A 15,892-nucleotide genomic window follows, 5' to 3' on the forward strand; every position below is an offset into this window, starting at 1 on the left:
GGAGGTCGCCTTCCTCTAGTTCTCAGTGCGTCGGGGCGTCGCATCTCGGCTTGTGCGGGTTGACGGTCGGGCACTGTGCGTCGTCATTGTCGTCGTCTCCTCGGCGGCGGTCTCAGTCATGTTGCGTACGCATCGCGCCGTGTAGCTGTCGTCGTGTTCGGGAGTCACGTCAGGGATCTGTCGGGTCGTCGGGATTAGGGCATGTCGTGAATCACGGTCTTCGGTGCGCCCTTGCGTCGTTGGAGGGTTTTCTTTTTAAATGCAGAGCATTTCTTTAACTCACGATGTTATGCGTCCATAAGTCGGCGTCCGCAGCCATCCAGCACGTGCGCCCCTCCCCCGCTCCTCCTCGCTCTCAACAACAGGTGCGGGCGCGCATGCGCGTGATCCGGCGCTGAAAGAGTCGTTGCAGCAGCAGGTGCTACCTCCTCTCCCTCTACTGCGCGCGCTACGAATATACTCTTTGCCCGAGCGAAGGATCCGCGGCCCGACGTTGACGTTTGGCCGCGGCTTCTCGTGCACCAAGTTCGGCGTCGGCAGCGCGCTTCAGACGCATCCGTTCGGCGTCGGCAGCGCGCCGGCTCGCCGCCTTGTCTTCTGCCGCCGTCGATGAAGAGGATGGCACGATGTCTTGAACTGGTACTGCAACGCTGACGTTGGCTCGCGTCGCGGTACTGGTTGAAGGTGTTGCTTCCATCGCTTATGAACTTCGACGATGGCGCACTGCCCTCCCGAGAGGGATAAGAAGAAAGAAAAGAAAAGAAAGAAAAGAATAATAATAAAGATCCAACCGATTGCCCCGCAGAGAGTGTGGGGTGCAAACGATGTCAATAAATAACATGTTACGTACTTACGTCTCTCGTCTCTCTCTCTCGTCTCGCAACCCAACTACCCAACCCCTACGACAACAACAACTACAACTACCACCGCCAACTACCACAACCTACGCCACGTGACCACCCCCAATGCTCTGCATTTACTCGTGCCCCTCGCGCAGGTGCATGCGACGAAGGTTTTTTCGACGTTGTGCAACTTCACCTCCAGAAGTTGCTGCCTTTAGTATCCCCTGCGTGGTCTGGGGGACTTTCCACGTGCGAAGTCAGCATTGCTAAGGCGGTTCGGCGACTCGTACGGGTAGGGCGACAGCGAACGGTTGAAACGGGCTGGGGCACGGCTGGTTTGAGATAGGTAGTCGTCGATCTCACGCGGTCGTTGGACAGGGAGAGGGCGAGGTGCGTCGACGGACGAACCGAGTCTCCTGTATGGGCAGCGACGGTAGATGTGGTCGGCCTCTTCGCAGTGGTAGCACAGAGTGCGATTATCGGGAGTTCGCCATGCTTCCGTCTTCCTCGGCGTCTGGGTTCGGACTACAGGGGGTCAGGCGGACGACATTGGGCGGCGGTACGGCGGGGCCTCTTGATGACGGGTTGGAGCAGGTCGGGGTCGACAAACAGCCGCGGAGTAGGTCATCGCTTGCGGTTTGCGGGGTGCTTCCGATGGCGTAGAAGTCCCCAGTGCGAGTTGGACTTCTTCGCGGATCACGTCGGTCATGGAGGCGATCCGGGGTTGCGGCGTGGTTGGGAAAAGCCTCCTCAGTTTTTTGCGAACGACGGCGCGGATCGTTTCCCGAAAGTCGTCCATCGCGAATGCCGTCTTCCGTTGCGGGGCGTTGACGGGGTTCGCCAAAAACGCGTTGAGTGGTCGATCGTATTGCCTCAAACGCATGTTCACGGTCCTCTCTATCATCGCGGCCTCTGTCACGAACTCAGCGACGGTTTTGGGCGGGTTGAGAATGAGTCCAGCGAAGAGCTCTTGTTTAACTCCCAGCATCAGAAAACGCACCTTCTTCTCTTCGGCCATTTCGGGGTCAGCTCGTCGGAAGAGCATCTTCATCTCCTCAACGAACATCACAATAGCTTCTTTAGGATGTTGGATTCGCGTCTGCAACAACACCTCAGCTTGTTCTTTCCGTACGACAGTTGTGAATGTTTTCAAAAATTCCGCTTTGAACATGCTCGATGATGTTAGCGAGCTCTCATGATTTTCAAACCAGACTTGAGCCGAGTCTCCGAGGTAGAACAACACTTGCCTAAGAGGTTTTTCATCATCCCATCGGTTGAAACTTCGGACGCGCTCCAGCTTCTCCAGACACTCTTTCGTGTCTTCGCCAGACAATCCTCGGAATGATGGGGGCTCCCGAGGTTGCTGCAGAACGACGGGAGGATTGGCTTGGTTGACCATGGTGCTGGTTGCGACGCTTCGCTTTGTCCGGTATAGTAGACCGAGCTCGGGTGATAAACCTTGCAGGCGGACGCTGGCTCTTGTTGGACTGGCTTGGCGGCTTCCAGAGGTTGTAGAGAGAATGAAGGGTGCGTACCCCGCACCCCCACCAGATGTCACGAAGTCAAAGACGACGCAGTTCTCTTCAAAGAAAGTGAGTTTATTGGAGCGAGCTTGTGCTCCCCTAACAACTCAAAGAATACACAGGCGGCGAGACAGCAGTCGAAAAAAGTGACGTGCGTAGGGTAGGGGGAGGGGTGGAATTGAATGCGGCGGCGTCTGATCTGCAGGCTTTTTATCGTTAGGCGCGACTGTTTCTTCAACCGTCGATTTATATCCAGAACAAAGATTATTCTAGGCTGTTCACTTTAGTTCGGAACGCTCTCCCTATCAGAAGAGATAACACATGCGGCATAGAAAGAAAGAATGGAAGACGCGCTTCCCTTGGCACACAGATAACACAGACCGGCGCAGCCGAGCGGTAAAAACAAAACATGAATAAACAAACAAAATGCATGGTTCGCTGCAATATAATATATCCCGCAGGTATCTTCAATACACTTGTATACAAAGGAAACTTGTAGAAATTTTATTTTCGCCTGTTTGTTTACAATCTTTACGAAAATGCGTAACGCTGACTCCGGCGTCGACGCCTGGTTTTCAGATATATGACTTCGGGCTGTAAGCTGTTCGAACAGCTATATACAGCTATATGAATAAATACTCTAGACCGGCTTTCCACTACTTTACTTTCATTGGTATGAAGCTGGGCCGGTACTTGGAGTGGTTATCATGAGGTGTTCTCTGTCAACGTGCCTCTGAAGTGCATTAACCATTAAAAAAATCTGCGATAAAACCCTTCGACAACTGATTCTGACGGCGAAAGCACCTCGGCCCCATTGAGTGCTTTACACTTAAAATCTGGACATTCTGTCAATCCATAACGCGTCCGATTAATTACGCCGTGCGTGCACATTCCGTAACTGTAACAAAAAAACTGGGAAACTGAAAAGAACATGAAACAATTCTCGTTCGCCAGTACACGCTGGCGTATACGGTAGTGTAGGAGTGAACGCAGTGGTGAGCGATCTATCCGCGTCCCACAGACGTTAACTCTAAGGGCTTCGGTGTTGGTGCAGTTACCAAAACATATCTACTCGTTGAGACTTTGTAGCTTGAGACGTGGCTAGTTGGGACGTACCGCGGAGGAGGTGGCTTACAGTAACTGGGAATAAACGCCAATTTTAAATCTGCTACAGTATCCCTTCTCTTCGCAGCATTCTTTTCCAGCGCCTATCGTACGTTTCTTCACGCAACGACCATCAGTTTAACGAGGGCGTTCCCAGCGCCCACTCCAATTTGTACTTTCAATCATTCATTCGGAAAACTGCAAATGAGTGTAACCACCTTCCAGCCCCTATCGCTGCTATCACTGGCGTTCCTCTGTAACGATTTCGCGTAAATTCGCAATGTCAATTACGCTGTGTTCTCTCTTGTTAGTTCATTTTTGTGTGTGTGCGTCATTAAAAAACGCAATCATGTTGATCATTTTTGTTACAACTACGCTGCCTTTGTTTCATATGACGCAGTCTTTCTTTTTATGGTTTTCAGACTGCCATTGTATGCATATAATTTTTATCTGCTGCATTTTTGTTTGCCGTAAGATGTATATATACCCGCGGCTCTACGTAATGCCTTGAAAATAAATAAATAAACAAATAAAATGGCTTCGATGACGAAATACTCAAGAACATTTCTTCCGGCATTTACCGCTACCTGGAGCAATCTTTCGCTATTATTACCGTCAGGCACCGTTCTGGAAGACTGGCAAAAGTAGCTCCCATATTTAAATCTCGTGACCGCTCATGTCAGCTTAACCATAGATCGAGTTCTTTAACTAATACAATCTGTAAACACTCTGAACACATCGTGCATTAACAAGTATAATAACGCCCTTTTGAGGAACACAATATTGTCACGAAGACAAGGACGATGCAGTTGTCTTGAATGAGAAACACGTTTATTGGAGCGAACTTGTGCTCCCCTAACAACTCAAAAGAATACAGAGGCGGCGAAGCAGCGGTAAACAAAGTGACTTGCACAGGCGAGTGGCGTCGAATCGAATGCCCCGGCGTCCGCATTTATTGCGCCGCATTTATCAATTATTGCGCCGTTGCATTTATCTTTTGGCGCGCGTGGTTCTCGAAACGTCGATTCGCATCGAGAACATAGTAGATCCAAGAAGATTATTCTGGGCTGTTCACGTGAGATCGGAATGCTCTCCCTATCACAACAGATAACACATGCGGCACAGAAAGAAAGAATGGAACACGCGCTTCCCTTGGCGCAGAGATAACACAGACCGGCGCAGCCGGCGGTAAAAGCAAAACACAAAATAAACAAACCCAATGTATGGTTCGCGGCATTACCCCCCCCCCTCTAAGAGTGCATCGACCCGATGCTAACATAAGCGACAGTCCCAACAAATGAAAATAAAAGTTCGTCATCGTCCGAAGAAAGGTTTTCAGCGAACCACGTGGACGACTTCAGGCCGCGTGCGTTGTCGTGATGTGCCGGAGTCACCATCGGGGATCACTTCGTAGGTAAGTTGGCCAACACGTCGTAGAATCTGGTAGGGTCCGAAATACCGTCGCAGGAGCTTCTCACTGAGTCCGCGTCGTCGGATGGGAGTCCAAACCCACACACGATCCCCTGGATGGTACTCGGCGTCTCGGCGTCGGAGGTTGTAGCGGCCCGCATCCGTCCGTTATACGAACTCGAGCGAGCTGGCGGGCCTCTTCCGCACGTTGAAGATATCCGTGGACGTCGGCGTTGAGGTCGTCGTCTTCTATGTGCGGAAGCATGGCGTCGAGCATCGTAGTCGGCCTTCTACCGTAGACAAGCTCGAACGGCGTCAGCTGCGTCGTCTCCTGGATAGCCGTGTTGTACGCAGACGTGACATACGGGAGCACTTCGTCCCAAGTCAACGTACATTGACAGCATATCTGCGATTGTCTTGTTCAGACGTTCTGTTAGTCCGTTCGTTTGGGGGTGGTACGCCATCGTTCTTCGGTGATGCGTGTTGCTGTAGCGTAATACTCCTTGCATCAGCTCCGCAGTAAATGCCGTTCCACGGTCTGTGATTAGGACTTCCGGGGCTCCATGTCGCAGCACAACTTGGCTTATAAAGAACTTCGCCATTTCTTGTGCAGTCCCCCTCGGAAGAGCGGCGGTCTCTGCGTAGCGCGTCATGTAGTCTGTCGCTACGACAATCCACTTGTTCTGTGATCGTGACGTAGGGAACGGGCCTAAAAGGTCCATTCCAATCTGTTGAAATGGTCTCGATGGGACGGCGATCGGTTGCAGAAGTCCGGCGGGTCTTGTCGGCGGCGTTTTTCGTCCCTGGCAGTCACGGCAGCTCCGGACGTAGTGGGGGACGTCAGAGGTAAGGCCGGGCTAGTAGTACCTCGCCTTGATTTTTCCAATAGTGCGGGCTGTGCCGAGATGTCCGGAAGACGGGTCGTCGTGGCACGCTTCCAAAATTTCGTCACGAAGGTCCGCGGGGATGACGAGAAGGTAATTCGCTCTTGTTCCGGGGCTGAAATTCTTCTTCACAAGGACGGAGTTTCTCAGGCTGAATGCTGGTAAGCTGCGTTTGAAGGTCCTAGGAACGGTAACGTTGCATCCCTCGAGGTAATCGATTATGACGCGTGAGTCGGGGTCGGCACGCTGCTGGGCGGCTAGGTCGCTCTCCGTCACGATCCCGAAGAACGCGCTGTCTTCATCAGAGTCTTGTGGTGGTGGGTCGACGGGGGCGCGGGACAGGCAGTCGGCGTCGGAGTGTTTCCTGCCGGATTTATAAACGACTGTAACTTCGAACTCCTGCAGGCGCAAGCTCCACCGCCCAAGACGGCCAGAGGGGTCCTTCAAATTGGCGAGCCAACACAGCGCATGGTGGTCTGTTACAACCTTGAATGGCCTTCCATACACGTATGGGCGAAATTTTGAAATCGCCCATACAATAGCCAGGCACTCTTTCTCAGAGGCAGAATAGTTTTTCTCCTCCTTCGACAGACCACGGCTGGCATAGGCGATTACCCTTTCGCAGCCGCTTTGCTTTTGGACAAGGACGGCACCCAAGCCTATATCACTGGCGTCCGAGTGCATTTCCGTTTCGGCATTTTCGTCGAAATGAGCGAGCACGGGTGGGCTTTGCAGGCGTTTTTGCAGCTCGCCGAATGCTTTTTCTTGGTCGTTTTCCCAGCTGAAAGGGGTGCTATCTTTCGTCAAGCGCGGGAGTGGCTCTGCAATTCGTGCGAAGTTTGCGACGAAGCGCCGGTAGTATGCGCACAGCCCGAGAAATCTTCGCACGCCCTTCTTGTCTTTCGGCCTCGGGAAGTTCGCTATGGCTGAAGTTTTTGCCGGGTCAGGTAGGACTCCCGCGGCGTTGACGACGTGGCCCAAGAACTTGAGTTCCCCGTATGGGAAACGGCACTTTTCAGGCTTCAGCGTCAACCCCGACGTACGAATGGCCTCGAGTAGAGACTCCAACCTTGCAAGGTGTTCGTCGAAAGTCCGGGCGAATACCACTACGTCGTCGAGGTATACGAGGCAGGTGTGCCACTTAAGGCCAGCTAGCACAGTGTCCATGACTCTTTGAAACGTCGCTGGTGCTGTGCACAGCCCAAACGGCATCACCTTGAACTCGTATAGGCCGTCTGGGGTTATAAATGCAGTCTTCTCTCGGTCTCTCTCGTCCACTTCAATTTGCCAGTAGCCGGTCTTCAGGTCTATCGATGAGAAGTACTTCGCGTGGCAGAGGTGGTCGGGGGCGTCGTCGATTCGGGGGAGGGGGTACACGTCCTTTTTCGTGATTTTGTTCAGTCGCCGGTAGTCAACAGAAAACCTTAATGTGCCGTCTTTTTTCTTTACGAGTACGACGGGCGCAGCCCAGGGGCTTTTCGATAGCTGTATAATGTCGTCGCTGAGCATGTCGTCGACTTGAGTCCGGATGGCTTCCCGTTCGTGTGAAGAGACGCGGTACGGTGACTGTCGGGTAGGTCGGGCTCCGTCTTCGATAATTATTCGGTGCTTCGCTAGAGGGGTCTGACGTAGTTTTGCGCTCGACGAAAAACATTCGCTATAGCGACGCAGCAAAGCCAATAATTTTTTCCGTTGTTCTTGCGATAGCGCCGGATTCACGTCGAATGGCTGCGGGAGCTTGAAGGTTTCTACGGGTGTGCGTTCAAAGTCGGCGACCGCGATCACATCACTTGCTTCTTGCGTTTCTTCGAGGAACGCAATTGCAGCTCCCTTGTTTAAATGCTGGTACTCTTCGGTGAAATTAGTGACCAAAACGTGGGATTGGCGTTGCTTAAAGTGCGCAATGCCTCTTACGATGGAGACACCGCGGTCGAGAAGCAACCTTTGATCACTCTCTACGATAGCGTCGATGTCAGAAGCAGCATCCTCACAGTAGACGGCGATCATCAAGCTTGCGCGGGGTGGCAGGGTGATGTGATCGTCGGCGATCCTGACAGCAGCACGGTGATCGGGGTTCGGCTGCGGCGTCGTGGAGTGATCGGAGGAAAATGTTATCGACTTGGTCTGCAAATCAATTATTGCGCCGTTGTCCGTCAAAAAGTCCATTCCGAGAATCACGTCGCGGGAGCAGTTAGGCCAAACGACGAACGCCGCAGGGTACGTTGTGCCGTCTATGGTGACGCGCGATGTGCACGTTCCACTTGGCGTCACGAGGTGGCCTCCTGCTGTGCGTATGTGCGGACCGTCCAATCTGGTCACAACTTTCTTCAGTTTAGACGCAAATGGTCCGCTCATTACCGAATAGTCAGCTCCCGTGTCTACGAGGGCGACTTCGTCAAAGCCGTCGATGGACACCTTTACGTCAGATGCAGTCTTCCTCGAGTTCCGGGTTCGTCGGGGCGTCGTATCTCTGCTTGTACGTGTTGATGGTCGGGCACTGTGCATCGTCGTTGTCGTCGTCTTCTCAACGGACGTCTCGGTCAGGTCGGGTACGCGTCGCGCCGTGTAGCTGTCGTCGTGTTCGGGAGTCTCGTCAGGGTTAGGTCGGGTCGTCGGGATGAGGGCATGTCGTGAATCACTATCTTCAGCGCGTCCTTGCGTCGTTGGAGGGTTTCCAGTTTTTCGCCGTAGAGCAACTTCACCTCCAGAAGTTGCCGCCTTTAGTTTCCCCCGCGTGGGCTGGGAGACCTTGCACGTGCGAAGTCACCACTGCTACGGCGGTCCGGCGACTTGTAAGGGTAGGGCGACGGCGAACGGTTGAAACGGGCTGGTCCACGGCTGGTGTTCGACAGGTATTCTTCAATCTCAGATGGGTGCTGGCCGGGTCGGGGGCGTGGTGCGTCGACGGAGAAACCACGTAGTCCGAGTCTCTTGTATGGGCAGCGACGGTAGATGTGGTCGGCCTCTCCGCAGTGGTAGCACAGAGGACGATTATCCGGTGTTCGCCATACGTCAGTCTTCCTTGGCGTCTGGGTTTGTGCTACCGGGGGTCGGGCGGGCGACAGTGGGCGGCGGTAGGGCGGGGCCTCTTGACGACGTACCTCTTGACGATGTGTTGGAGCAGGGCGGGGTCGGTGAACAGCCGCGGAGTACGTCACAGCTTGGGGCTCGCAGTGTACTTCGGATGCCACAGAAGTTCCCAAAGCGTTTTGAACTTCTTCCCGGATCACGTCAGTTAGGCAAGCGACTTGGGGTTGCGGCGTCGTCGGGAAAAGTTTCCGCAGCTCCTCTCTCACTACTGCGCGGATGGTCTCGCGTAGGCTATCAGCCGGAATCCGCATGTTGTCGTTGTAGTTCGCACTGGCCGCGACAACAAAGTTCCGGTCATACTGCTTAGCCCGCATTTCGAGAGCCTTCTCAATCGTGCTGGCTTCGGTCACGAATTCAGCGATGGTTTTGGGCGGGTTGCGGACAAGTCCAGCAAACAGCTCCTCCTTCACACCGCGCATCAAGAAGCGTAACTTCTTTTCTACCGTCATTTCGGGGTCCGCGCGGCGAAATAGTTGCTTCATCTCCTCAACGAAGATCACGACCCCTTCGTTGGGGTGTTGTGTCCGAGTTTCAAGGAAAAGCGCAGCTCGCTCTTTTCTCACAACGGTAGTGAATGTCTTCAGGAACTCCCTTTTGAAGTGAGTCCATTCGGTCAAAGAACTCTCATGGTTCTCGAACCAAGTTCGAGCAGCATCTTCTAAGTAAAAGAAGACATGCCGGAAAGTTTCTTCGTCGTCCCACCTGTTGAAGATGCGGACGCGCTCCAGCTTCTCCAACCATTCTTCGGGGTCTTCAGCGGGGGCTCCCCGGAACGATTGCGGTTCCCGGGGCTGCTGCAGGACGATTGGCGACGTTGTTTCTTGCACCATGGTGTTGGTTGCAGCGTTCCTTTTCTTGGGCCCTTCTGGCATCAAACCGAACTCGGGTGGTAAATCTTGCAGGCGGGGGCTGGCTCTTGTTGGACTGGCTTGGCGGCTTCCCGAGGTTGTAGTGGGCATGAAGGGTGCGTACCCCGCACCTCACCAGATGTCACGAAGACAAGGACGATGCAGTTGTCTTGAATGAGAAACACGGTTATTGGAGCGAACTTGTGCTCCCCTAACAACTCAAAAGAATACAGAGGCGGCGAAGCAGCGGTCAACAAAGTCCCGGCGTCCGCACTGTAGGCTTTTTATCTTTTGGCGCGCGTGGTTCTCGAAACGTCGATTCGCATCGAGAACATAGTAGATCCAAGAAGATTATTCTGGGCTGTTCACGTTAGATCGGAATGCTCTCCCTATCACAACAGATAACACATGCGGCACAGAAAGAATGGAACACGCGCTTCCCTTGGCGCAGAGATAACACAGACAGGCGCAGCCGGCGGTAAAAGCAAAACACAAAATAAACAAACCCAATGTATGGTTCGCGGCAATATCATCTTCAAATACCAGCTCGGTGGTCGCAAGGGCTATTCATGCGAACGCAACCTGCAGCATTTATTCACGAATTACATTCATTATTAGACGCCTAACTGTAGGCAGAATGACGCCATATTCCTCGAATTTTCAAAACTATTCCATCGGGCGCCTCACCACAGATTCAGACTACGACTTTCATCCGCTTGTCCTCGCGTGGGCATAAGGCTATCTTGGCATCAGACATCTATGAATAACTCGCGTACAGATCGCCTCGTCTTGCGGTCTTTGAAGAAGTGTGCTTGATTCTTTGCTTTTTCTAGTATATATTAATGCCTTACCCTTTTTTGTCCACTAGGCTGTTTGCTGACAAATGGGTTATTTACGGGAAAATATCGCCTGATCGTTATGGTGAACCTTCTGAATCTGGCCTTGACCGTCTAACTTCGTTGTGCTCAACAGGGGCAGTGATACTGAATCCTTCGAAAACTACTGTAGTGTCTTTTACTAAAAAAGCTTCTCCCATTCCAACGCCTTACTTGCTGAACAAACTTACGTAGTTTACAAGAGGCACCAAGTCGACTGACAAAGTATGTGGTTATGAGGAATTTGCTAGTTTCCACAAACGGAGATTCTGCGACGAGTTCCGTATAAGAGGACGATATGTGATGGCTTCGCATTCCCCGGTGTGTGCTAGCGGCGCCCAGGCTTTTGTATTGTTAATAACGCAAATACATTTTTCTACGGCATCCGCACCTAGTAACAATATCTTGGCGTTAACTTTCAGTCCGACCTACCATGGCACTACCATACTAACGTCACTCTCGCGTCAGCCAACCGATCACTCGGATTCCTTAAACGTAACTTAAATCACTTCCCATCAAACTGTACGTAAACTGACTTGTATCACTGTAGTTCGTCTTAAAATAAAATACTCGTCACCCATATGTGATTCCCATCAAGATTACATTACTAAAAACATCGACGCTCTCCAGAATTGCGCTGTGACTTTTATTTCTTCCTATTTCTCGCGTCACACCCCCGTAACATCATCGAAAAATCATTCCGAACTGCAAGTGTTATCATGTAATTGCAAAATCGATCGTTTACGTTACTTCACAAGCTCTACCATCACCAATTCCTTCGCAAGGACTTCTTTGGGCCACCCCCATGCCATCTTTCCGTGCCTTGGACATGCTTTTGAAATTGACCGCTTCCGAAGTCGCACAGTAAATTGTGTATGATATGTCGTTCATACCACGCACAATAGAAGAGTGGAATACCTCGCCAACAAACATCGCAGCACTCATCCATATAAATGAACTTCAGAAGCTACCGAATATGAATGTGAGTTCGTAAGCCCTCCATCCACCCTCCCTCTCTTTTTTTTCCCTTTTCATACTGCATTGAAAAATTGATGTTTGGCGTCAGTCGAACCGGTTCCTAATTATTGCTGTGTTTGCCGTAACCCAGATTACTTTCCTTTTTTGTGTTTCATTGACTCGTACTTTATCTTGTATAATTCTGATTATTAATATTATACGGCAAGAATATCAGGCCTTGTATTTTATTTGTAATGGTCATAGTGTTTTCTAGTTTGTACATTTGCGCGAGTCGTTATTCATTTGTTATGATGTATGTGCTATGCTTCCCCACCCGTATGTAATATCTTTCTGGGAGAGGGCCTCTAGGGGTGTTCTAAATAAATAAATTAAGTATGTAGATTTTTGGGTACTGCATGTTTCAATATTGAACTCACTCTATCTGTGTGCAGAGCCGCACATCTCTACCGCGGCCTATGTACCGCATATTGTACAGTAGCGTACATTACGGTAGTCCGCGTTTAGTGCAGTAGTGTATACATGCCGCCCCGATAGGCGACATACATTACATGGCCTTACGTACTGTTTTTTTAGGAAAGGGCCAGTAGTCGGACAGAAGCAGCGCTATGAATTACATTCTGTATGCATTTGGGTTTCACTTCCTAAAATGTAAATGAACTGATTTGCAAAAAAAAGAAAGAAAACATGGTAGAAAAAATAAGAGTAATCAAGTGATCGGTTACTTACGAAGTCCATTGCAGGATTCTTGAAGATACATGCGTAGTACTGTAAAATGAAAAGCAATTAGGAATTGGTTTGGTATTGCTAGTCACTACAATCATTCAAATCACTAGTTGAACCGAGGGGCGAACTCGGGATTCTTAGGAATATTTGCAATTATGGAAAAAGTTAAGACGAGACCCGTAAGCGTAAGCCTGAAAAATAACGCACTTGCACTGTTGCACGAAATTTCGAACTGCGGATACCTGCGGCTATTTCCAGTGAATTGGTGTCCGCCACTATACCAACCCTGTCACTCTAAGGTAATATTACGATTACTACCTATTTCTGGGGAGGGCTACGGACTTAACGCGTGCCTTTAATCTCCCGACATAGCAAAGCAAAGGGGAGGTTGTGGTGGGTCATAGAAAGAGATAAACAATTTTTTGAGTCGAAAAGAATCTGGTGAAAAAATTCCCACCCGGCGGGCATTTTTTCACCACTTTCTTTTCGACTAAAAAAATTCTTCATCTCTTTCTATGGCCCACCACAACGTCCCCTTTGCTTTCCGAGGTTTTCTTGACTGCCAACCCTTATTTTCTTTTCTGTCTTATTTCACGGAGCCCCTCATTTCCTATAATATATATATATATATATATATATATATATATATCTATATATATATATATATATATATATATATATATATATATATATATATATATATATATATATATATATATATATATATATATATATAAGAAAATAAAACTTTGAACAAGGTAAAAGCACGATTGTTGCCAAAGTTTCAGCAAAGAGACTTGCTTTCGTCAGGGCAATCTCTCGCCTGGCTGGTACGCTTTATATAGGGGTAGGTCCCCAGGTGAGAGGGGAGAAGGAAATAAGGAAGTGAAATTGAGAAAGCGGATTGGTTTGGGAGTAGGTCGGGAGAGATATTGCGGGGCAAAGAAGGTTGTATAGTTTGAGCCGCGAAGTAGGTCACAGGGAACTGAGCCGGGGGTTGATACTCGGGGAATTTTTTGAGAGAAAGGATGAGAGGGTGTTTGTTGACCCGCCGCGGGGCATATAGAAAGGTTCTCAGAACTGCCGGAAGCACACCAGGGGGTGAGAGTGGGGTCCTTATCAGAAACTATCTGCAAGCCTCAGGTCAAAAGAAAAGGTAGAGAAGGGGGGAAATAACTAGGTTTGATTTGATTGATTGACTGTAGGGTTTAACGCGCCGACGCAACGCAGGCGATGAGGCGCGCCGTAGTGGAGGGCTTCGGATTAATTTTGACCACCTGGGGATCTTTATCGTGCGCCGAAATCTCGCACACACGGGCGTTTTTGCTTTTCGCCTCCATCAGAAAAGCGACCGCCGCGGCCGGGAATCGAACCAGCGACCCAAATAACTAGGTCAAGGAAAAAAAGAAAAAAAAAAAAAGAAAAAACAGGGAGGGAAACCACACAACCCACACACAAAAGAAAAATCAATGACCCGGCAACTGAAATGGCACTTGTCATCCGTGGATGGCACGTGCCATTTCAGTAAATTCGGACATGATGGTGTACGGCTCCCACCTAGAAGCGTTGTTAGCGGAGATTTGGGAAGACGCGGGATTTACGTAAATTTTTAAACCCTTCGGAACTACACCATTATCTATGTACGTCTTGAGAGTTGACACACGCATTTAGCAACGAGTGCGCTTCTGACAACCTTCCGTATTCGTAAAAAAATGGCTAGATACGACTGAAGACAAAGTGTTACCAGGATGTGGTGCAGCTAGTCAATTCGATGCCGCGGCTTTGGCGCGGTCCTTACGAAGATTGTAGCGCGCAGCCAGCTTAGTAGGGCTTGACGGCTGGCTTGCCGAAGAAGTAGATGGCCCCTCGTGTATGGGCTTTGCTGAAGGCTGGCCGGCTAGTGGCTGGCTGTTGGAGGTCACGGGGTGCTGCTTTGAGAAAGGTTTGATGACTGGGCGCTGGTTATTTGAAGGCCTTTTACTTGACGATGGTTCGACTGGGGGCACGTGACTCGCAGGTAGCAGGTTCGGGTATGACGGGCCTCTGGGCGCACGCTTGGCCGGGGGCGAAGAAGAATTTAATGCAACTATCAAGGAAACCCTTCAAACTTTGGCACAGGCTAATAAGGTAGCACCAGACGCAATAAAATCCCTTGTTCCACTCAGTCCGGTAGCAGGCAGATTCTACCTACTGCCAGAAATACACAAAAAATATAATCCAGGTCGTCCTATCATATCCGGAATAGGCACAGTGACATAAAAATTATCCCTTTGTGCAGACTCACTCATAAACAATATCCCACTTAAGATTCCTTCATTTGTAAAAGACACAAACCATTTTTAAACGATATCATGGAACTCTACATTCCGCCCGGTTCACTGCTCGTGACTTTGGACGTAGCCTCATTGTACACTAATATACCTCACTGTGGTGGCATACGAGCTGCCGTTGAAACCTATGAAGCCTTCTGCGAATCAAGTCCGGTTGATGGTGACACACTGGCAACGTTGTTAAAACTGATTCTCGAGCTAAATAACCTTGAATTTGATAATGCACACTATATTTAGGTAAACGGTACTTCAATGGGAAAGAGGGTGGTACCAAGCTGTGCTAGTATTTTTATGTGTTCTCTCGAAACAGCATACCTGGATAAATGCGCTGTTAAGCCCTTCTATTACAAACGCTTCATAGACGACATTTTTCTAATTTGGCCACATGGCGATATATATGAACTTATCTCCTTCATCTCTGGTTTTAACAACTGCCACCCCCGTATCTCCTTTTCGCACCCAGTACTCGGCTGAAGCAATCAACTTTATTGACGTCACAGTGTCAGTGAAGGGTGCAAAACCAACTACAAATCTTTATAAAAAGCCCACAGACCGCCATCAGTACCTCCACTTCGAAAGCAGTCATATAAAACATAATAAAACTAGTATACCTTACAGCCCAACGGTTCGTTTTAAAAAGATATGCTCGCAATAATCCGACTTTAATCAAAACTGCGCAGTACTCCATGCCACCCAGACTAGACAAACATATTCGATATCGAATGGTGACGGAACATTTTCTCACGTATTGCAATTCTAAATTGGCAGTATTTTTGAAGGAACGCAGCCTGAAGACCCTGGAAGAGATTACTACTGCCGCAGATCAATACTGCGAACATACTGAGTGGCGCAAATACACAACACACAAGAAAGAAGACACGGACAGGCGCTACACTACCAACAGTTTAATAGCAACGACCGCAACGTACGTATATACACACATCCCGACATGCGCAATAGAGATGCCCACAGCGTCAACTCAAGAATTTATTTAAAAACCGCCACTCGGCTTTTAGATAAATTCTTGCGTTGCCGCTGTCGGTATGTGTGTATATAAGTACGTGGCGGTCATTGCTATTAAACTGTTGGAAGTGTTGGAAGAAGCACAGAAAAGCATGACACAAAGGTGCGCTCCGAGGGCCACATCTCGTTGTTGTTTTTTGCAATCGCATAGGTCATCATGCCGTTGATTGCCGAAGTGTTGCTAACTCGAATCAAGCACTTTCGAGTTGCTAGATGTGCATGAGAAGAGGACATACAACAGAAGAATGTCGTTTGCAAAGCC

General features: G+C 49.7%; 1 protein-coding gene across 2 annotated transcripts in view; it reads right to left on the minus strand.

Annotated features, from left to right (window-relative positions):
- LOC144152594 (uncharacterized) overlaps positions 1-15,892 on the minus strand; it is a 175,170-nt gene that overhangs the window by 47,720 nt on the left and 111,558 nt on the right. For both annotated transcript variants that reach the window (XM_077683912.1, XM_077683911.1), the window contains one exon: positions 12,281-12,319. In XM_077683912.1, the coding sequence (XP_077540038.1) occupies positions 12,281-12,319 (39 nt within the window). The remainder of the gene's footprint in view (positions 1-12,280; positions 12,320-15,892) is intronic.

The sequence above is a fragment of the Haemaphysalis longicornis genome, unplaced genomic scaffold (genome assembly GCF_048455015.1).
Source record: "Haemaphysalis longicornis isolate Haplotype H1 unplaced genomic scaffold, Haemaphysalis longicornis Haplotype H1 scaffold_9, whole genome shotgun sequence".
NCBI classification, from domain to species: Eukaryota; Metazoa; Arthropoda; class Arachnida; order Ixodida; family Ixodidae; genus Haemaphysalis; species Haemaphysalis longicornis.